This window comes from Neoarius graeffei, chromosome 18 (genome assembly GCF_027579695.1).
Source record: "Neoarius graeffei isolate fNeoGra1 chromosome 18, fNeoGra1.pri, whole genome shotgun sequence".
Lineage (NCBI taxonomy): Eukaryota > Metazoa > Chordata > Actinopteri > Siluriformes > Ariidae > Neoarius > Neoarius graeffei.
Window position 1 is genome coordinate 53687793 of NC_083586.1, and position 24033 is coordinate 53711825.

A 24033-nucleotide genomic window follows, 5' to 3' on the forward strand; every position below is an offset into this window, starting at 1 on the left:
CACGTTTGAAACGCAAATAAAATCAGATAAAAAGCCTTATGCTACCAAAAAAAAAACCCTCTCTTGTTCTTCAAAGTAATTAATAAACTCACACTCCAATGATAAACAAGAACCACCATACACAACCACTACACCCTGCTATCACCGCCTCTTACTAATTTATCATCACTGATTGGTTAATATACAAACTTAATTAAATCACGTGACGACTATAATGGTCACGTGATACGGAAGCCCTTCTAAGTGAATGAAATGAAAGCAAAAAGTGAATTGAATGTAGTTCACATGCTGTGCACTGTATAACACGACATAATTAAACTCATTAAAAAACACTTGAATAGGTTACTGATAACGTATTGGTAAAAAAAAAGTATTAAAATACGTTGTTTATTTTGCTTTTAAGACGCTGCTGATTTCTTGAGCTTAAATGAGTACGTCTTTTAAAATTGTAATTAAAATTCCTAATTATTGATCAAAATGAAATGCTTGAGTTTTTTAAATATAAATATATACGGAAAAAAATATACATGTATTTTCTTTTATGTGTCTATATTTATTTATCTTTTTGTAGCTGTATCCATAGCTATGAAAATTAAAGCCCCGCCATGACCAATCAGATCCACGGATTTAAAACGACACGCCGCCGCGATTTGATTGACGCAAGAGCTATCCAATAGAAAAAGGCAGGATCTTGAGAAACTGACAGATGATGGACCAATCAGATGGCGTTGTTGTATGAGCCGTCAAGTTTGGTTGAGGCGAATGGTAGCGGCTGTGTGTTGTACGCGCTGGGTTAGACAAGCAGTATGGCGGAAGAGGAGAGTGAATTGGAGTTGGACAGGTTTAAAAAAGAACTGGAGAGTTTGTTAAACGACGAGTGTGGACGGCAAAGCAAGTTATATTGCACGAGATTTTGTGAGGTGAGACAATTTTGTGAGGGGAACCTTCACACACACATAGAGAGACAGCTTAGCTACTTGCTAATGCTAAAGCCTTGATAATCAAAAGGTAGCTTTTGGCTTGGCTTGGTTTGGCTTGGCGTTTCCAAGCTAGCGTACTAGCATACTAAACAGTACGCGACTATTTAAAACGTCACAGTGTGGCTTGAGGTACTAGTTAGTACGCTAGTATGTGACTGGAGGTAACCGTTGTCAGCAGAGATTCCCCTCCTTCTCTCTCTCTCTCTAATACTTTTAGCTAACGTAGCTATGCTATTTATTTCTGTCAGAGTACTTTCAGGGTTGCTTGTTAGTACAAACGTTTTAAAAAATAATGAAACTTTACGCTTTTGTGTCAGTCTTATTGTGTAGTGGGTTGGGTATTAGTGTTAGCTTAGCGGACTAGCTGCTGCTACATTCCAAAACAACCTGAAAAAAATAGACTTGGAGCTAAATTAACTTTAACTCAACAGCATTCAAACTGAATGTAATATAATACAATGTGGAAATTTAATATATATTGCAAATCTCTGGGTTTGTTTTCAATTTGGTAGCTCAGCCCTAAGTAAGTGCTCTGTTTGTTTGTTTGTTTTTGTTTGTTTGTTGAGGGGGGGAAAAAACTCCATGACTACACACTTGACTTAAGTTTATTCACTATTTAGTGCACATCAGTCTTTTATAGTGTTTACTTCAAGTTTGAGTGTTTGTGTTGATTGCAAAAAACATACTTTCCTAACTTAATTTCTTACCTAGTGATCTGCTCTGTAGTGTTCATTTTGACAATAAAGCAAAACAATCACTTTTTGTTGACTTTGTGTGGCACTTATAGGCGTGTCAGGCAGTGTCCTTTTACGCAGCGCTGCTTTAAATAAACTTGATCATAAAGCATGCATTCGGCAACATTGGCAAGGTTTCATTTGGGATGTTTATGTTGATCACTGAGGAAGATGCAGTACACATCTCTGTGTCATGTTGAAGTCATGACTAGAGCATATCAAAACCAAGACTTTGAGACCGAGTCGAAACCAGAACCGGACTCGTGTGTGGGGTGGGACGGCTGTTAACAGGTAGCCTGGGCCCACCCGTCCTAACACTACGTTCACACTGCAGGCTGAAGTGACTCAAATCCGATTTTTTTTCGCCCATATGTGACCTGTATCCGATCTTTTATTGACAATATGAACGACACAGATCCGATTTTTTTCAAATCCGACCCAGGCCGTGGTCCTAATTCCGATTCCTATCCGATCTTTTCATATGCGACTTCAGTCTGAACCGCCAGGTCGCGTTCATCCGACTTACACGTCATCAGCAAGCCACAAACGTCACCATTCTGCGCTGAAGTAGGCGGCGGGTCTCTCAAAAAAAGTTACAACAACATGGCTTTGATGTTCCTTTGAACGGAGGTTGCAGTCACTACCCCGCAGAACGCCTGAGCCAAAACCCTTGCCCTCTTCCTTCTCAACCTCCTCCTTAACATCAGGCTATTTTGCATGTTCTGGCTCCGTCGCAACAACAACTGCATCATCGCCAGGTACTCCATGCTGGCTACTGTCATACACAGGAAACTTTAGGTTACTTCCGTAAACACTGGCCATGCTCACTGCGTGTGACGTCGTCGTATCCTGCAATGCGCATGCGGAACACTTAAGTCGCTTTTCGTTCATACTGAGGATCACATACAAGTCGCATATATTTGTTAATGTGAACGATTTCACAAAAAAATCGGAATTGAGCATTAAGCCTTGCAGTGTGAACGTAGTCTAAGTGTGACGCAACACAAGGGCCTGTTGCAAACTTAGTCTGGCGAGCCAAGCTACCTCCAGCTCTTCCAAGCTCCCGAAAAATCGGGAGCCAATCAACTTTGAGCATCTCCAACGGCCCTGGGTAGAGGCGTGTTCAAGGCAGTGATGTAGTAGAACTGCGACCGGAAGCCATAGATTGTTTACAGAATCTATGCCGGAAGCGCTTCATTCACTAGAAACGTTACGAACATGGAGCAGCGGCAAGCCTTTGACACAGCGGTAGATGCTGTATTGAAAGCATTCAACGGGAAGTTCTCATTGAAAACGGAGCAAAGAGCAGCCCTGGAGGTATTTATCTTCTTCCTGTTACTCAAGCAGTTTCCGTCGCGTCACATACGTCAGAGGAAAGAGCGATGCGATTGGTTTAAGCTTCGTTACAGCCTTTTCTGGCTTCGACCAGTAGCAAACTGAGGCATTTCAGGGAGGCGGGTCAACCACGCGCTTTGGGAAAAGGTTGGGCTTAATATCTTTGCCAGACCAATGCTCGCAGAGCTTTGAAGTTGCGTTAGCCAGACTAATTAACAGGAGGAAAAAATTCAAATGAGTCACATTCGAAGCAGAAAATTTTACATCCGATCACAGTAACAGTGTTGACGACAAATAAATCAGACGATGCACAGGCAATGTAGTGAAATCCCCACAGTTATGGTCTTGAAATAAAATCCCGAGTCCTCTAGGTCTCAGGCCAAGTGAAAATACGATCAGTGACGAGACAAGTGGTCTTGGGACCGACCTCAAGGACTACAACGCTAGGCCTATCTGATACTTTTTCAAGATGCATATGCGATATGATTTGCCCCATTGCGATCTAGTGCGAGTTGATACCATTTGATTCAACACAACGATGCATCCTGAGTTCATCCCAAATTGTATCTGGTGCACGCTTTTTTTTTTTTTTTTTTAATTCTAATTTTTAAAAAAAATTGGGGTAATCACATTGTGAACTTTTATGCTGGCATACCGATGCGAAGAGATAAATCTTACCATCCTTAGCATTTATTCTGGATTTACTGCGTTTCTTGCTGCTGTTTTTTTTTTTTTTTTTCAAAGAACACAGCAATTATTTTATTCATTTATTTGGAACTTGTACCTTAAAAGAAAGGTACAAGTCATTTGGACACTGTTTGGACATAACAAATCCAACATGGACCAGAAAATGGTCATTTGTAAGTTACACCGTAGACCAGTCATGAAGGTGTGGAGGAGAATTATCTGGCTGCGCTGGGCTCTTGGGATTTCAGTGGAGTTTGTAAAATGACTGACAGGAGGCCCATCCAAGTACAATCAAGCATTACAGACCTGAAATTGTCTTCTACACCACGTAAAAAACACTTGTGCTAAGGCCATTGCTTAGATCATCTTTTTAAAGTAATATGCCACATTTTTCCAGGTTAGTCGTACTAGGAAGAAAAAAAAATCACCACCTGTTACACCTTTAATCACATACAGACCTGCGCAGTGTTCTAAGGCGATCGTTTTGCCATAGAATAGTTTTGTAACGTTCAAATGTATAAATGACTGAGATGAACGTTGTCTAACATTTTCAGAGGAAAGAAGCTTTGAACGTAATCATGTACGACCCCTCGTCCTATATCAGAGATACATAAGTCCGTAGTCCGAGCACCAAGGATAAGATTACGTGTTTAAGTCTTTATTTTAACTCTTTTATTCATATTAACTTCCGTGAGCTAGTGGTCACCAGAATTGTTTCTTCTGCCCTCGATGAACAATCGGAGAAAGAAGACACCTGGCTTTCCGAAAGCAGGCGTTTTTGAGAAAGTCGAAATCTTCTGCGCGAGCATTGCTCAGTTCTGTCTATCACTGCTGAGATATTTGCGTGAAGAGAATCTCAGACTTCAGATCTGAGATGTCCGTGTCGCTGGAGTGCCGTGAGTGTGGGGACGATTCACCTGGACGTTTGGAGGAACTCTGGTCCGAGGAGGCGTTGGGCCTAGTATTGGAGGGTCCTCTATATTTTATCAGTGCAATCTGTGTACATACAGGACCAATACAATGCAATTCTGTTTATACTATTTTACCAGTGCAATTCTGTATACTTTACTATTTATTTTTATATTTTATTTGTTCTTATTTTTTTCTATAACTCATAATGAGTCAACAGCACCTTTAATTTCGTTGTACCTTTGGAAAAATGACAAAGACTTATTTATATTTCCGTAGATTCGATGCCATCTGTGCGCTTTAACAGACCGACTTCAGTTTTAAGTTGTGTACTGAAAGTTTTTTTTGAGGTTCAGTATGACAGAATGCCCGATATGAATAAATAAAACAAGCTAAGTGGGGGAAAAAAAAGTCAAAGTCCTTTCCCACGCCATGTGGCGCACAGGGCGGCGCCGATCTCCGTTTCCGTAGCCCTCGGCCTCTCGCCTATTACATAGCTAGGGTTACAGTGGTGGGCTGGTCCTCTGGTAACTGCGAGAGTTTGACTCCCCACTCGCATCTGTATTGCAGCGTGCCTTGCCAGACGGCAGTTGGCACCATTTTTATGATGGTCTTTGGTGTGAGTAGAACTCGCGATCTCCTGATCGAGAGGTGGACACGCTAACCACTCAGCCAACTCGCGGTAAGCTAAGTGGGAGCCCACGCTAAACATGCCTTACTCCATTGCCGTCCAGCCCCACTGAAAGCAGCCGTCTTTATTTGCTTTTTTAAACACGCTTAAACGGATTGGTTATACGAGACAACTCGTGGTGAATCTCATGGCCTGCTACACTACACGTTTCCTGCTACTGTAGGTGAGAACAGATGACAAGCTGACATAACCGACTCAAATAAAGTGCAGCACAAAGCTGTCATGTCAATAACTCTCGAATTGACACGACACACAGTCACCCTAGAAATCCTAAAATTAGGAATCGATGTTGTTTATGGCAAGCCAATTGGGGGGAGGGGGGGGATAATGACTAAACCTGTATGTTTTCAGGACCGTTATCAGTCATCTCTAAAGCATTTCATTCAGTCTGTGAGGAGAAATGTATCGGGTATCAATATCGAACTGATCTCATGACCCCTCTGGAGTTTGGGGGAAACGTTAAAGTATGGACTCCAGGCCTGGTGTTAAACGTCTTTTTTTTTTTTTTTTTCTTATTAGTCACTTTTCTTCCGTTTGAACTCACTGTTCTCTATCTGTCCGCTCCCCTCTCTTCCCACCTCTTTGTAGCTGGTGGAGGAATACACGGGCCGATGGCAGGTGCCCCTTCCACAGCTGCAGGTCCTCAGGAGCGCCCTGTGTGCGTTTGTCCGTGGCGCAGCGTCATTCCCATCTGATTGTGAGCACGTGCGCTACACTCTGAGTAGTCTGGCTCTGTGAGTATAAACTCCGAGGACAAGATCTGTGTTTGAAACTTGGACGGTTTGGTGTCATGCTGGTTTTTATTTAAAAAAAAAAACCACACTTTTTATTATTCATATAACTCCGAAGCGAAGGATTTTGGAAATAGTTGTCAAAAGTTATGAATAACAAAGTAACCCGTTCCTTTGTTAACCGATCACAGGAGTGTCTTCGAGCTGCTGCTGTTCTTCGGGAGGGACGAGTTCCCCGAGGACCCTCTGAAAGACATACTGGACTCGTTTCAGGTAATTGCATCACCTACGACCTTTAGATCTACTTTCACAGGGGTGGAATTAACGCGGACGTTAAGCCACGCGACGACGTTCCTTTCCTCCGCTCACGTTCACATGCTGTACTTTTCTGCGTGTAGGAATGCCAGTCAAGTCTCGTGAGGTACCAGAACGTGTACCTGCTACAGGTGAGACACATTATCAGAGATGGAGGGCCTTGGGCGAGTCCTGTCCTGGAGGGGATCCTCAAGGAAGTGGAGCAACGACAAGAAGAAGGTGTGTTCAGTTGTGTCTTCGTGTTGACCTGTAAACAGCCTCTGAGTGTTGGTTAACGTTTTTGCTTTGTTGTCACCAGTGAACCGGTATCTCGGCGCCGAGGTGTCCATGTTCTTCGAGTTGCGTGTACGTTACCTGCTGGCCTGCGAGCGCACCCGCGAGGCCATGGCGTTAGCCTTGAAGTGCAGTCAGCATCCGACCGCAGGCCGACGCCTGTTCTTCAAGCAGGCCTACCTCGCCTGTCTCTGGAAGTGCTCTCAGCTAGACCGCCTCTTCACGGAGGTCTGTTCACGCTCAGTGTCCTCAGAGTCAACTTTTTGCTTGTAAGATGACACTTTTTTTTTTTTTTTTTTCCCTCCCCCTGATTCTCGTATTTTATTATTAAAGATGTCAGAGATTGACGGGAAGGACGCAGTGGAGATCCTCTGCATTGCAGAGAACGAGGAAAAGGACGATTTGCTCCTGGAGCTCAGCAGAGGATTCCTCTTGCAGCAGCTCCGAAGTGGCGACATGTACTACCTTTGGTGAGTCCCAAAATAGCCTTCCATTCCAGGGTCTGAGTCAGCAGCAGCCAAGACTAAGCTCCGATCCGTTTGTGTTTGGCAGCGGGTTCCTGGAAAAACAACTACAGAGACGTATCGTCCTGAAGAATTTACATCCTTGTTGAATTATAATCATCCTGATTGTTGTTGTTCTATCCAGGTGAAAAGGTTGGTATGAATTACGCCATAATGATGAATATTCCGGCTCTTTTCAGGGATCTGGTCTTCATATGGTGTAAACTGTACTTCAGAGGAGCGAATGCCACGGAAAAACACTTCCTGCAAGAATGCAAACTGTTGCTCATGTCCGCCACCAACGTCAAAGCAATCTTTCCATTTATGAAGGTGATCTTGACTGAGGTATGTCTACACACAGTACTTTTAATCCTTTAAAACAAAACGGAACATGGAATTATTGCACTGTACATTTTAGGATTATTGTATTTTAGACCGCAGCGCTGCTGAATTCTCAATTAGAAGGTGATCACTGCAATAGATAATTAGCTCCTCTGTCCATAAGGTCGATGAGCTGTTGCCATGGCGAGGCGTCCGTCCGTCATCCATAGTTCGGTTAAATCGTATCTCGTCCGTCAGTTCTCGACGGATTTCCGTTTTGCTTGAAGGAACTCCTCACTCCATACGAAATTTGGCCGTTGTTTTGTCTCCTTGAAATTTTATTTATTTATTTTTTTTGGCTAACGAGTTACTCATTCTCATTATCTCTAGCCGCTTTATCCTGTTCTACAGGGTCGCAGGCAAGCTGGAGTCTATCCCAGCTGACTACGGGCGAGAGGCGGGGTACACCCTGGACAAGTCGCCAGGTCATCACAGGGCTGACACATAGACACAGACAACCATTCACACTCACATTCACACCTACGGTCAATTTAGAGTCACCAGTTAACCTAACCTGCATGTCTTTGGACTGTGGGGGAAACCGGAGCACCCGGAGGAAACCCACACGGACACGGGGAGAACATGCAAACTCCACACAGAAAGGCCCTCGCCGGCCCCGGGGCTCGAACCCGGACCTTCTTGCTGTGAGGCGACAGCGCTAACCACTACACCACCGTGCCGCCCCGCTAACGAGTTACTAATTAGGCCAAATTAACGACTTTTCCAGGCCTCTCACTAGAATTTTAATCTGCTCTCTCATTTCTCACCCGATTTTCAGTTCTGATTGTTTTGGGTCGATCTTCCCTTGAGGAAGAAAACTTGGTTGATTTTTTTTTTTTCCTGTTGTAAACAGATTGTTTCCAGCTTTGTTTATTTCCAGTTAAATCGTATGTCCTCCGTCAGTTCTCCACGGATTTCCGTTCTGATTTGTTTTGTTTGAAAGAACTCATCACTCCATACAAAATTTGGTCGTTGTTTTGTCCCTTTTTTTTTTTTCTTTGTGCTAACGAGTTATTAATTAGACCAACTTTTCCAGGCCTCTCACTAGAATTGTATCTCCTCTTTCATTTCTCATCCAGTTCCAGTTCCGATCGATGTTTTGGGTCGATCTTCCCTTGAGGAACAAAAGTTGGTCAGTTGTTTATTGATTTTCCTGTTGTAAACAATTTGTTTACAACTATGTTTATTTCCAGTTAAATCGTATCTCCTCCGTCAGTTCTCCACAGATTTCCGTTCTGATTTCTTTCAAACAAAACACTCATCACGCCATACAAATTTTGGTCATTGTTTTGTCTCCTCTTTTTTTTTGTGTGTGTGCTAACGAGTTAATTAGACCAAATTAACTTTTCCAGGCCTCTCACTAGAATTGTATCTCTTCTCAGATTTCTCATCCAGTTCCAGTTCCGATCGATGTTTTGGGTCGATCTTCCCTTGAGGAACAAAAGTTGGTCGGTTGTTTGTTGATTTTCCTGTTGTAAACAATTTGTTTACAACTATGTTTATTTCCAGTTAAATCGTATCTCCTCCGTCAGTTCTCCACGGATTTCCGTTCTGTTTGTTTTGTTTTGTTTTATTTGAAAGAACTAGACCTTCTGCACAAAACTTGTTCGTTGTTTTGTCAGATTTTTTGCTAACGAACTGCTAATTAGGTCAGCTTAATGAGTTTTCGGACTTTTTACTAGAATTGTATCTCCTCTCGCAGGTTTCACCCGATTTCAGTTCTGATCGATGTTTTGGGTCGATCTTCCCTTGAGGAACAAAAGTTGGTCGGTTGTTTGTTGATTTTCCTGTTGTAAACAATTTGTTTACAACTTTATTTATTTTCAGTTAAATCGTATCTCCTCCGTCAGTTCTCCACGGATTTCCGTTCTGATTTCTTTCAAACAAAACACTCATCACGCCATACAAATTTTGGTCATTGTTTTGTCTCCTCTTTTTTTTTTTTTTTGTGTGTGCTGAGTTACTAATTAGACCAAATTAACAACTTTTCCAGGCCTCTCACTAGAATTGTATCTCTTCTCTCATTTCTCATCCAGTTCCAGTTCTGATCGATGTTTTGGGTCGATCTTTCCTTGAGGAACAAAAGTTGGTCGGTTGTTTTGATTTTCCTGTTGTAAACAAATTGCTTCCAGCTTTGTTTATTTTCAGTTAAATCGTATCTCCTCCGTCAGTTCTCCACGGATTTCCGTTCTGATTTGTTTTGTTTGAAAGAACTCATCACTCCATACAAAATTTGGTCGTTGTTTTGTCCCTTTTTTTTTTTCCTTTGTGCTAACGAGTTATTAATTAGACCAACTTTTCCAGGCCTCTCACTAGAATTGTATCTCCTCTTTCATTTCTCATCCAGTTCCAGTTCTGATCGATGTTTTGGGTCGATCTTCCCTTGAGGAACAAAAGTTGGTCGGTTGTTTGTTGATTTTCCTCTTGTAAACAATTTGTTTACAACTTTGTTTATTTCCAGTTAAATCGTATCTCCTCTGTCAGTTCTCCACAGATTTCCATTCTGTTTTTGTTTTATTTGAAAGAACTAGACCTTCTGCGCAAAACTTGGTCGTTGTTTTGTCAAATTTTTTGCTAACGAACTGCTAATTTAGCCTGGGCCCGCCCATCCTAAGTGTGACGCAACACAAGGGCTTGTTGCGAGCTTAGTCTGGCAAGGCAAGCTATCTCCAGCTCTTCCAAGCTCCCGAAAAATCAGGAGCCAATCAACTTTGAGCATCTCCAACGGCCCTGGGTAGAGGCGTGTTCAAGGCAGTGACGTAGTAGAACTGCGACCGGAAGCCATAGATTGTTTACAGAATCTATGCCGGAAGCGCTTCATTCACTAGAAACGTTACGAACATGGAGCAGCGGCAAGCCTTTGACACAGCGGTAGATGCTGTATTGAAAGCATTCAACGGGAAGTTCTCATTGAAAACAGAGCAAAGAGCAGCCCTGGAGGTATTTATCTTCTTCCTGTTACTCAGGCAGTTTCCGTCGCGTCACATACGTCAGAGGAAAGAGTGATGTGATTGGTTTAAGCTTCATCACAGCCTTTTCTGGCTTCGACCAGTAGCAAACTGAGGCATTTCAGGGAGGCGGGTCAACCACGCGCTTTGGGAAACGGTTGGGCTTAATAGCTTTGCCAGACCAATGCTCGCAGAGCTTTGAAGTCGCGTTAGCCAGACTACTGCTAATTAGGCCAGCTTAACGAGTTTTCAGACTTTTCACTAGAATTGTATCTCCTCTCGCAGTTTTCACCCGATTTCAGTTCTGATCGATGTTTTGGGTCGATCTTCCCTTGAGGAACAAAAGTTGGTCAGTTGTTTGTTGATTTTCCTGTTTGTTTATTTATTTATTTTCAGTTAAATCGTATCTCCTCCGTCAGTTCTCCACAGATTTCCGTTCTGATTTCTTTCAAACAAAACACTCATCACGCCATACAAATTTTGGTCGTTGTTTTGTCTCCTCTTTTTTGTGTGTGCTGAGTTACTAATTAGACCAAATTAACAACTTTTCCAGGCCTCTCAGTAGAATTGTATCTCCTCTCTCATTTCTCATCCAGTTCCAGTTCTGATCGATGTTTTGGGTCGATCTTTCCTTGAGGAACAAAACTTGGTCGCTTGTTTGTTGATTTTTCTTGTTGTACACAATTTGTTTACAACTTCGGTTATTTTCAGTTAAATCGTGTCTCCTCCCTCCTTCAGTTCTCAATGGATTTCAGTTCTGATTGTTTTATTTGAAAGAACTCGACCTTCTGCACAGAACTTGGTCATTGTCTTGTCAATTTTTTGCTAAGTAATTAGGTCGACGTAATACATTTTCTCCTGACTAGAATTGTATCTCCTCTCTCATTTCTCATCCAGTTCCAGTTCTGATCGATGTTTTGGGTCGATCTTCCTTTGGGCAACAAAATGTAGTCCTTTGTTGATTTTCCTGTTGCAAACAGTTAGTCGTGGAGGTTGGTCCTCTCTCACGTAGTCACATTTCAGTTCTGTTTGATGTCATGGTTGTTTTGATAGCAGGCCAGATGAGCTCCTACGACCTTGACATTCTGGTTGTGAAATTAGCGCAGCTACAAATCACATGTTGATATTCACATGCTCGTTCTAATACGTTATTGTTTCTATAGTGACAGCTCATTCACAGGGACTTGTACAGTGGATGATGTACATAATCTATGATTAATATTAAACAGATTAAAAACTGTGCTCTTGCATAGGAAAGAAAAGTATAACCGGTGATGTGAAGTGAAGTTTTCTGGAATGAGATGTTTGTGTGACATTTTATGGAAGGTTGTCTTCAGGATACATGAATTTACACCGTCAAGTTTCTTGCAATTTTTATATATATATATATATATATATATATATATATATATATATATATATATAATATAAAATTAATTTTGAGAGGCGAAAAAATGAAAATGTTTATAGCGATAGTCTTGGAGACTAAGGTTCTGGTCACACTACAGCTCGCGATGGGTTTGCGAATACTTGGCGAAGAAAAATTGGTCACCACTTATGTCAGACCTGGGCATTTTCCGGCCTGCGGGCCGCATCCGGCCCTTTGGTTCATTCTGACCGGCCCGCGTAAGGTTAATTAGAAATTACAAAATAAACGTATTTTCTAGTGCTGTCAAGCGATTAAAATATTTAATCGCGATTAATGTCACGACTGTCATAGTTAACTCGCGATTAATCGCACATTTTTGTCACATGAAAGACCATTGTAATTCTCTTATCAGCATAAAAAAGTGAATGGGCTTGCTTTGTACCAATGTTTTTTTTTTATTGCAAAGCATAACACGTCTTGACACAGCCACTGCAAAGTGAAACCAAAGCCGAGCACCGGGGCTAGCAAAAGAACCATGAGTGAAGTGATCTACTGCTTGAGTTAGTCTACAACTCTAATCAGAGAGACAGGTTACACAGTGACGGTAGGCTTGACATGCTTGATTATAATATAAAGTACACTATTATATTAAGTTTAAGTTGTTCGTTGATAAATATTGCATTGAATCTGATCTTTACTGTTTCAGCTCACTTAACACATTTTGTACTTTTACACTTTCTGCCTGTTGATGCGTCGCGCTGTCCAATCAGAGGCGGCCAAATTTGCATATTACAGGAAGGATTTCTGGGATAGCATTGAGTTTACAGTTCAGAGGGATCTGGCTTCTTTAGACGCTGTCTTCTTAAAACTGAACAAATATTTAAAAAGAGCCAAATGAGCCAGTCTTTTGAACGGCTCTTTTCAAAGAACGGATCACAAAGATGCGGATCCCATCAAAGAGCCATAAATCCCATCTCTACTAGCGCGCCCTGCCCGCGCTGGTTCTTTGGGGGGAGGGCAGAGGACTCTGGCTGTGCGGGGCGTGGCATTACAGTCTAGCTGCTATCGTTTTTCTAAGCAAAGTCTCTGTTCCAAGTTCCTGGCAGTTTCAAAAGCTTATGAAAAACCTACATCATGTCACAGAGCGTTAATCTCGCGATAAAAAAATTATCGCCGTTAAAATTGAGTCAAGTTAACGCGTTAATAACGCGACATTTTTGACAGCACTAGTATTTTCTAATTTTACCTCATGCATGGACTGAATGTGCATTGCTTTTATTTTGAAGTTGTGTTCAACAAAAACGCAATGCGCGCGACATGAACATGACATGAAATCCCACGAAACCTAATCCCGCGATAACTACTTCCATAATTTGTCCAGACCAACCACAAACTTGTACGTCATCCTTCAAACGGTCCAGCCAATCGCATAGTGTGACGTCACCAGCAGGCGCCGGAGCCCGAGCCAATCTGTAGATCTGATCCCTACACCGAATCGACTGATGATCATCTGTCAGCTGTGCTTCGCATCTCCACCTCAGACATTCAACCTGACTCTGATGCACTCGTTAAAGACCAACAGAGACTAGATTTCTCTCACTGAACAAATAAAAAGCACCAAATGAGGTGATTAGACTACAAATGTGGGCATCATTATTATAATATGATGCATCTTGCTTGATATTTGGAGTAGAAAGACAATATTGTGATGTCTTTATTGTGTTTTGGGGTGAATGTGACTGAAAAAAAATGGTACAAACGTTGACATTTTGTTAACCGTTGTTTTGGGAAATTTGATTGAATAAATGACATTTTTTGTAAGGCAACCTCGTTTTTTCCATACTCTTACCAGTCTTAGCAGCTTGTAAAAACAATGATATTTACTGCTTTATATAAAGAAATACAATTAATATTATGCAGAATTTAGTTCAGCGTTATGGTCCGGCCCTAGGGGTGGGCGATATGGGCAAAAAATAATATCTCGATATTTTTTAGGATTTTAACGATAACGATATTTTGACGATATTTAAAAAAAAAAAAAACACTTGCTTAAAGATTACAATAATTACAATGACTAAAAGAATCATTGCAGTGACACAAGTATTTAAGGAAAAGCCATATTTATTTTCTTAAACAACTTTAAATTAATAAAAATGAATTTCAATTGACAGTTCGTAACGGCAGCAAACATTCTAATCAACCGTCTCTGACGGCAGTACGGGTCTGCAAATATCCCGCCTGTTCCGCTGCCAACAACCAATCATATGTCGATCTGAACCAACAGCTTTCCAATCATCTTGCAGCTTCGTGCTCCGCTGTCCCTCTCCTGCCGTTATAGAAGTACTGCGCCTGCGCAGTGTCAAAATAATCCACGAGAAAAGTGGATTTTAAAGCTTTTTCTGAGTCATGAGAACCAACCTAACACTCAAGTATAATCAACTTTTCATGGCGATTTCAATCATATGCTCTTCGCGACCGTTAGTTTTCACAGAGTCCAGTATTGATATCTCCCCATTCATGTTCAGAGGGTCTGGTCTCACTAATCCGAAAAAGATGCCTGAAAGTGGCCGGCGAGTGACCGCACTTGGCCTGATAGGAGCCCGTCACAGCTTCTTCTTCTTTGTTTTTTTTTTTCCCCTCAAAAAAAAAACCGTAAACTACAAGTCAAAGTTTTTCAGTATAACAATAATAAAGAAAAATGTGCTCAATTTAAAATGTATTGAAACTATTTGAAATCGGCTGATCGGTTCATTCATTATTATCCGTGAGTACAGAAACACTAGTAATAATTTCTGGATCATTGCTATAAACGTGGACTAATATTTCTTGGGAACCAATGGGTTAATGACATGGAATGAACCAACCGACCAATCGCATTTTTTCTTCAGATGGTATCTGGGTAAATGAGCAGCTGTCTCAGCCAATCACATTTTATTGCTGGACGGGATCATATCACGACATCTTCCGGTAGATACCCGAAATCAGCTTTGTGCGTTGTGAGGCCAGCGGAGCAAAAAAAAAAAAAAAAACTTTTAATATGCTGAGCAATGTTTGATACATTTTGGAAAGTTGTTTTGGTTGCTTTATAGGTTTCTTAGAATATTTACAGTAACTCGTCACGTCTGTGCTGCTCTCCTGGGTTGCTAGAAACAGTTGTGTTGCCCTGGCTTGGCGTATAAAATGTGTGCCCCCCCAAAGCAATTCAAGGCCCGTCCGTCAGTCCGTGTCTGGCGCCGGGTCTGCTCCGCTCTGTATTGATTTTTGGCGGCTTAATTAAAAAAACTCGATAATGCAAAATTACACATCGTCAAAACAACATTCACGATGACATCGCAGACGATACATATCGCCCACCCCTATCCGGCCCTCCACAAAATTTTCTGTTTCTCATGCGGCCCCATGGAAAAAATAATTGCCCACCCCTGACTTATGTGAAGCTTGGAGAACATTCACTGTGCATCGCAAGTTTCCTTTTTATTATTATTATTATTATTTTTTATTAATTAATTAATTAATTAATTTTTTTTTTGTGTGTGTGTGTCTCCGCCTCGTGGTTAGCTAAAAACGTCGGGAAAATTTTCACCGCATGCATTGAAATTTGGTAGCGATGTTTGTTTTTGTTGGCAAACTAAGCAGCGAATCCTCACAGATGGATTGGGAATAATTCCCAAAGCTCAGGGAACCTTTGTCAAGCCTCTTGAGATGTATTTGTCTCAAATCCACGTCCCGGATGCTCGCCTCATGAACACAGCAGCTTGGCATAGCCTAACCTTCGCCGAGACTTAAAGTGCATTTACATTCGGGGATTCTTCAGAGCATGGTGTGTGTGTGTGTGCACGCACTCTTGGGACCCAGTTGTTTGTGGGAAACACCTGATGCTGATTTGAGCGCTGTCAGCACGTGCATATAATCAGGACGCTGTTTTCACAGAGACTTTGCGAAGTATTCTGTCAGGTATGCAGCGGTAGACGGATGTAAGTGCAGGAAGAGTGTTTAATAGTCGGTGTGATGGTTACAAAAGCAAAACGTGAGGCAAGGTCAGCGTCACGAAACACAAACTAAACCAAAATCAGAGTCATAAACATGACTGTGATAATGAGAATACTTCACAAAGCTTCAGTGTCCTTATATGTGCGTGCTGATTGCGCTCAGATCAGCATCAGGTGTTTCCCATAATGGCTGGTTGCTGTGAGCGAGCGTGGCCACTCAAGCGTGCGAAGGCCATGACAGTCAAGTGTTCGCCTGCTGTATGACCACAACTTTTAGCTCGCCTGTACATCGCCATGCACAGAGTTCTGACTAGACCAAAATATCAGTGTCGTGGCACCAGTTATAACGGCTGGGCGTTCAAAGTTCATGGGTTCTACGTGCTCGGAGATGCATTCTCGTGCATTTCCTGGCACAAGTCACTTTTTTAGTTAATATTTAATTATTTTTTTTGCCTAAAGTTGCTGTGATTTGATTGGAAATTTATTATAATTAATATTCGACTATATTGGTGACACATATATTTATGCAATAAGAATAAAACAGTTGATGTTCACCAAGCGTCAGCTTTATTTTCAGCTTCAGCCATTCAATTACAATCCATGACTATCCAGATCTAACTCAGGGACCGGCACGTATTACGTTCATGGCGTGTAAGCGCCTCTTAATACGGATGGCACTTTACCGCGAACACCGCGTAAGGAAGGAGGTAAACTATACGAGCATAATCAGTGACCGTCTCCACACGGCGCTATGCACTGGGCGCTTACGTGGACGGTGAATGGAGTATGTCCAAATGTAGAACATTCGCATGGCGGTGTGCTGTCGCCCCTGCGTCGGAATAGCAAGAGAAAATTCAGCAAAAGGCCACATTTTCAAGATTGGCAAGTCCTTTTTATTCATGCAGCGGCAACTTTTACAGGCGTCTCGGCAATATTGTGGGCGTAGCGGTAAGGAAACATTGCGTAACGAACCGATACGCTGAGAAGGCCTAGTTAGAACCATGCATGCATCGTCACCATCACGCCTCATTTTCATCGCGAGCTGTAGTGTGACCGGAGCTTAAAAGGAATAACTTGTTTCATGGATGTTCCACAATATTAAATAAGTGGATAAAAAGTATGGCGTGTTCTTTATTTAAAAGGGAACTGAAGGCAATTTAAAAAAAAATCTTTTTTTTTTTTTTTTATAGCAAGTTATGAGTGAAATATGCTGTGCAATATATCAGTCCATATGTCAAAGCAATGGCCGTAAACGAGATTTGTTGAGACCTGTGCAAGACTTCGTAGGATGGAAGTAAGGCTGGGCATACACTGTGCGATTTTTGGCCCGATTTTGACACGATTTTCACTCGTGCGACTATTTTGGAGATCGGGCCGATTTTTGGCTCAATCGTGCGTCTCGGATCATGTAGTATCAGGGATGTGATTTTTCCGCGAATTCGCGGAATTCCGCTTTTTTCACCTCAAAACTTGAAAAAAAAAATGTTTCCGATTTTTCCCTCAAATCCACATTCGTATCCTATTCGTTCCGACTTTGTTTGAAAGATGGCAGCCTCGGATTTGCATCTTTATGCCTCGATCACGGAGGCTGCCATCTTTCAACTCTTTGTTTGAAGCGAGCGCGTTCATTGGTTGTTATAGAGCGATGGGCCAATCATGTACCTCGTTTCATCTCATTGACGTAATTACATTTACGCAATTACGTCATTGAGATGAAACGAGGTACGTGATTGGCCCATCGCTCTGTAACAACCAATGAACGCGCTTGTTAGCTGTACGTAAGCTCGCTTCAAACAAAGAGTTGAAAGATGGCAGCCTCCATGATCGAGCGTAAAGATGCAAATCGAGTTAAAGAAATCGACAGAATAGTGAAAAACAAGTTCCTCTGGGAATGGTTGGAGAAAGAGGTTGCTACAGACGTTGAACATAAGACTGTGAGACATTTGTTCAGCGATTTCGTTCTTTGGGGAGAGAGCAGAGGTCTCTGGCTGTCAAGTTTGGGGATACTGGGACCTCCCCTGCCCGAGCTACGAGCGTCCAAAGTCGGGATAGAAACGAAACCTAAGCGGAGCGCCGCGGCTCGCCTCGGGGCGAATTACGTCCCAAGGCTAGCGGGCCCTTCTCGCGCTGGTTCTTTTGGGGGGGGGTGAGTGAGTGTGTGTGTGTGTGTGTGTGTGTGTGTGTGTCAGAGTTGCATGTTGACCATTAAATTGGCTTGAATTTGTTAATCATGACAAGTTTTTTCTTGTGTGTTTTGCTTGCCATTTTAGTACAATTTTTAAGTCAGAAAAACCCAGGAGCTTCGGGGGGCTTCCCCCCTTGTCCCCCCACCAGGGCGCTGCCCTGGACCAGCTGGGGGCCTGCGGCCCCCAGACCCCCGCCTAAAATTTTCAGATAATTTCACCAGCCCCAAATCACATCCCTGTAGTATACATGGGGTAACGACAAGCGATTACAGCCTCCTCCCAATCGATCGGATGAAAATCAAACATGTTGGAAATCCTGGTCGCCTATCGTGAGGCTATCGCACTGTTGAAGCAGCGTCACGAGCCGATTTACCTCAACCTGTCACACTACACACGCGCGAACACAGATACGGAAGAGAAAACAAACACTGAGCAGCACTTCCGGTCTCCTCTTCTTCTTCACATAATTAGAGATGGGATTTATGGCTCTTTGTTGGGATCCGCTAGCCTGGCAAGCCAGACTAAATGTGAATATTTAGTCTGGCCTCGATCCGTAGACATTTCCGAAGGGTGTGGGAGGAACAAACCGTTGTCTTTCAAACTGTCTCTGTGCGTATAGGCTAACGCTCTGACCAATCAGCGCAACAGTGACTGTGACGTAGTCAGAGCGACAGAAAGCAGTGGGGGAGGCCTTGAAATTAAATAATTTTTCAAAATGCGTATTAATTAATAAACAGGTTCTAGATATTAAGAAGTTTGGAGATAATGACCACAAGTTTGGAGTCTGTACCACATACACATTTTTTTTTCCAAGTGTTTTTCAAGGGTTTGCTTAAACTGTTTTTGAGAGTTTTTATTTAGTGGTGTTTGGTGAAATAATTTCCCTTAAATTTAAAATAACGGGAAAATAAGAAACAACCAAAAAGTAATGTTTCAAAGCTGTTTATTAATTCTTCGTACTGCACAAACTAGCCCCATCCTTTTGGCTACGAGCGGAGCCAGCTGGTAGATCAGACTTTTGCCATAGCCGGTCGGCAAAGCAGCGAAAACGTCCTTCTTGAAAAGGAATGAGCGGAGAGCCTCTTCCTGCTCATGTTTCAACGAAAACTCCAAGTCTAATTCTTCTAAAACTGATTCCAAAGCGGAGTCAAACGCGCGCTGTTCTCTAGCCGTAGCCATCTTTCCTGTTGTGCTTTCTCCAGCGTCGCGCAGCTTTGTCGTCACTCCTGCAAAAGCCCGCCCAAAGAATCCAAACAAAAACCTTGCGTTGTGATTGGCGGGCACGATTTGATGCCCGGGGTGTTTTTGTTTATATGGTGCGAGGCTAGACCCACTCGCTAGGCAAAAATATTTTTGGCCGCTAGGTGGTTGGGTCTAGTTTACTAGGCTAGGGATCCGCATCTTTGTGATCCGTTCTTTGAAAAGAGCCGTTCAAAAGACTGGCTCATTTGGCTCTTTTTTAAAATATTTATTCAGTTTCAAGAAGCCAGCGTCTAAAGAAGCCAGATCCCTCTGCTTAGACAGTGACATCAATATTTCTGGACATACCTTTTATATAAAGCAACCTAGACTTACATTACTGTAACCCCTAAACGCTCATAAATAACCATTAAAAAACAATGAGGGCTTCAATGAATGTCCATGCAGAACGGCTTTTCTGTTAAAAAAAAAAAAAGAACCCACTCAAGAACATAGTTATCAAGAACGCAAGAATATTTTATAGAAAAATACTTGTTTTACAAAAATATTTAAGTCTGAGATACAAAATGGATACAACTAGACAAACAGATAAATAAATAAAATACACAAAAATAGAGCAAACAAAATGACGATAGAATAAATTAAATGAACATCCGTGCAAAGTAGTTTTCCCACAGTATTATCATTAATATCACACAACAACATTATAAACTATCTGAAACACAGTACAGAAAAAGAACGACAGAAAGAACGGCTCCCCCAGCTCGAGACTCAGTTCTCATCGTTCATGCCTAGGAGCCGTTCAAAAGAATCGGTTCGTTCGCGAACGTCACAACACTATTCACGTTGCAGTTCCGGATACAAGAATCTGGAAGTATGGAAGTACAGCGTGAGCAGTCAGATCGCATCCGAGCATCGGATCGTATAGTGTGAGAACAGGAATCGTAAGCTGCGTGCTGTTTACCCCTGCGGTTCACTCGTACAGTGTGAGCAGCAGCTAAATACTGCGATTGAAAAAAATCACACAGTGTCTGCCCAGCCTAAAACGTACAGCGGAAATCAAAGTGACTAACATCTCCCAGTGTTGTCAAAAGATGTGCGCGCCCTCTTTCGAATGCTGAATGTAATCAAGCCGGAAGTTTTCCCTGTGTCCGAAATCGCTCCCTACTCACTATATAGTGGAGACGCCATTTTGTAGGGCCGTCCGAAATCTTCGTGAGGATTACAAGGGAAATGCGCTCAGTATAATGTATTTATTACAAAAATACATGCATGTATTTATTATTCTGAAAACCCACCAGCTGCCTGATCCGGCACGTTTTAATTGTGCGACAGTAATGACATAAATACAAGCGCGACAGACTCGTCCTTATCCTGTCGTCTTTCCAACTCTTCTCAGTTGGTTCAGAGTCATATAGAATAATCTCCATGTCACGTACGCGAGGGAGGCAGATGTATGTGCAGAAGTATACAGTTTAATAAAGTGCAGAATATATCTATATATACCAGGGCTTTGAACCAGAATTTTTTCCTATTGGTTCGTTCCGAACAGAAAGGGAATTTTAACATTTCCGGTTTTGGGTTCCACCATTAAATAGACGTTCCCGAACCGGTTAGAACAAAAAAATTTCGTTCCCGGAACGGTTAATTACGTTCCCTGTCAGCTGTTTAACAAATGGCTATAAAATTATGTCTCTGTCGCATCCAGCTTAAGCCAAATGTAGGCTAATTCTATTACAACCTTCATTAAATAAGACAAGAAATAATTCAAAACAATTATTATTTCAAATGTTGGCGATTTGGATTCTCAGTATGTCTTCCCATCTACACAAACAGAAAAAGTGCCAAAAATGAAAGATAATTCGTTTAGTGTGTTACCAAAGGCTAGTCAGGCCCTATAGAGGGCTACCGCATGACGTCACCGCGCCGCGAGATTTTGTTAGGCGCCATATTGGAAGACCAAGTACACATCTATGCAAGTACATACATACATAAAACAAACTACACCTGAAATGTAGCCAGGGCCGGTTCTGCCCTAATCTGGACCCGGGTGCAACATCGCGCAACCCCCCCCCAAAAAAAACACCAGTCTAAATAAGGACAACCATCACATAACTATAAACATTTTATATCAACTATTTTAACTAAATGGGCTATAATAAATCAGCCTGCAGGCAGCCACGGCGGGCTGCCTCGGAAAAGTAACCATTCAATGACAACTGAAAGCCTGCAGCCACGGCGGGCTGCCTTAAAAAGTAACCATTTGTCCTACCTTAAAACTCGTTTTGCATTTTCTGCCTCCTTTTTTGTATTTTCAACCCTCCGTTTATTTTCTTTCCTTTTCTGAAAACCCGATTTGTGTCCAGACATTTTGTTCTGCTACCAACGAACTAACTCGTCAGGTCTCGTCTCTCGAGCCCGCGATGATTCCCGTGGGAAGGGCAACAACTGATACATTTTTACAAACAGCCAATAGGGAGGTTGCAACGTTCAGGCTCTTCTTTGCTCAGACACTCAGTAATGCACTTACTCACTTATTATCACGTGGAGACGTGATAGTAGTCCACCTTCCCGCTCTCTCCATTCAGTCAGCGAACGTCACACAGGAAGTGAACCCAGCGGGTCATAGAAACTTGTGCAGGAGAAGAATGGCTTTTTTATTTGTAGGCTACGGAAACTTTGAGGAACGAAATAAAAACCGGTATTAACCGGTTACCATTATTTTTAATAAGCGTTTCTGTTCCAGAACATAAAAAATAATAAAGTTTCTGGTTTCGTTTCTGTTCCATGTGAAATAGAAAAAGTTCCCGGTTTTTGTTTTCGTTCCTTGAACCAGTTCAAAGCCCTGATATATACACAGGCGAACAATCCAAAATGGCAGGCGAGATCAAAAATGAGAATACAGGCGAAAGGGTCAGTCGAGGCGCAAACAGTACATCAAAGGCTAAGGGCCTCTGCATGCTCTTGCGACAAGGCTTTCGCAGATAGCTTTTCACAGACAGTTGTAATTTATCGTTGAGCGGGGAGTAATAGGCGTGCGCGATGTTATTCACCGCCACAACGCAAGGGGGTGCGAAGTCGCGAAATCGCTAGGAGTAGTTGGTGGGTGTGGTTAGTGGAGTGTTTATCCTCCGGCTACTTATAATGACTAGAACTGGAGTCGTATAGATGTACGTACTTCCTCACTTCCTCGATCAACCGCTCTTCATGCTGCTCCATCTTCGCTCGTGTTTTTAAAAATGGCAGTAGTGAAAACAAACCAAACCGGGAAAGTAGGGAAGCGGAAGTGCGTGTACAGCGGATGTAGAGTGGACCAATCAGAGCCCTCTTGTCTGCAAGGCTTCTGTGGTGGTCACAATTTTTGGGAGGTGCGCGCAGAGCGTCTGCGAAGGGGGGGGGGCTACGCAGACGCCATCTGCGACGCCATCTGTGAGGACTGGGTTGTCAGCATAAATTGGCCTTAAGCGAGAAACAGGCAATCAAGACAACGGGTAGAAAGGCTCGGTAATGCGTATCGTAATACTTTGTGATGCAAATGCATGAGCACAGTCCTTAAACAGGCAAACGCACAGTTCCTTAATTGAGCTCAGGTGCGCCTTGTTCGCGGCGCGCGCGCAGCCAAGGCGCGCCTTCAGTTGTACACGCCATAGCGTGCAGGACTGACATTCCATCACTGATGAAGCTGGCAAATCTCGAAATTAATCTAAATTGGAACGATATGGCGATCTGGCCACTGTGTAAACAGTTTTCAAAATGGCAGCGCCGACACTTCACGTTTGAAGTCTCGCACAAGTCTCATGAAGATCGCGCGGATAAGCGACGCCTGTCGTGGACCAAACGAACTACGTTCAACATGGATAAAAACTGAAAAGTTTGATAAGTGTAATATAAGGCGGGCGGCACGGTGGTGTAGTGGTTAGCACGGTCGCCTCACAGCAAGAAGGTCCGGGTTCGAGCCCCGTGGCCGGCGAGGGCCTTTCTGTATGGAGTTTGCATGTTCTCCCCGTGTCCGCGTGGGTTTCCTCCACAGTCCAAAGACGTGCGGTTAGGTTAATATGGGACGGCCTTGAGTGAGGCACCTAACTCCCAACTGCTGCCCGGGCGCTGTTAGCATGGCTCTGGGTGTGTGTGTGTGTGTGTGTGTGTGTGCTCATTGCTTCAGATGGGTTAAATGCAGAGAGGAAATTTCACAAGTGTGTGATGAATAAAGTTCTTTCTGTTCTTTCTGTCTTCTTTCTTTCTTTCTTTCTTTCTTTCTTTCTTTCCTTTTCTTTCCTCTTCTTTCTTTCTTTCTTTCTTTCTTTCTTTCTTTCTTTCTTTCTTTCTTTCCCTTTCTTTCTTTCTTTCTTTCTTTCTTTCTTTCTTTCTTTCTTTCTTTCTTTCTTTCCCTTTCTTTCTTTCTTTCTTTCTTTCTTTCTTTCTTTCTTTCCTTCTTTCTTTCTTTCTTTCTTTCTTTCCTTTTCTTTCCTTCTTTCTTTCTTTCTTTCTTTCTTTCTTTCTTTCTTTCTTTCTTTCCTTTTCTTTCCTTCTTTCTTTCTTTCTTTCTTTCTTTCTTTCCTTTTCTTTCCTTCTTTCTTTCTTTCTTTCTTTCTTTCTTTCTTTCTTTCTTTCTTTCTTTCCTTTTCTTTCCTCTTCTTTCTTTCTTTCTTTCTTTCCTTCCTTTTCTTTCCTCTTCTTTCTTTCCTTTTTTCTTTCCTTTTCTTTCCTTTTTTCTTTCCTTTTCTTTCCTTCTTTCTTTCCTTTTCTTTCCTTCTTTCTTTCCTTTTTTCTTTCCTTTTCTTTCCTCTTCTTTTCTTTCTTTC

The 24033-nt window shown here is 42.3% G+C and overlaps 1 protein-coding gene across 1 annotated transcript in view; it reads left to right on the forward strand.

The window, feature by feature from the left end:
• The first annotated feature begins 753 nt into the window (after nt 1-753).
• The window catches only part of znf654 (zinc finger protein 654), a 36954-nt gene continuing 13674 nt past the window's right edge, over nt 754-24033 (forward strand). Inside the window, exons 1-7 of the mRNA XM_060899005.1 lie at nt 754-920; nt 5925-6070; nt 6259-6340; nt 6466-6601; nt 6681-6883; nt 6989-7125; nt 7359-7503. Coding sequence (XP_060754988.1) covers nt 807-920; nt 5925-6070; nt 6259-6340; nt 6466-6601; nt 6681-6883; nt 6989-7125; nt 7359-7503 — 963 coding nt within the window. The 5' untranslated portion in view covers nt 754-806. The remainder of the gene's footprint in view (nt 921-5924; nt 6071-6258; nt 6341-6465; nt 6602-6680; nt 6884-6988; nt 7126-7358; nt 7504-24033) is intronic.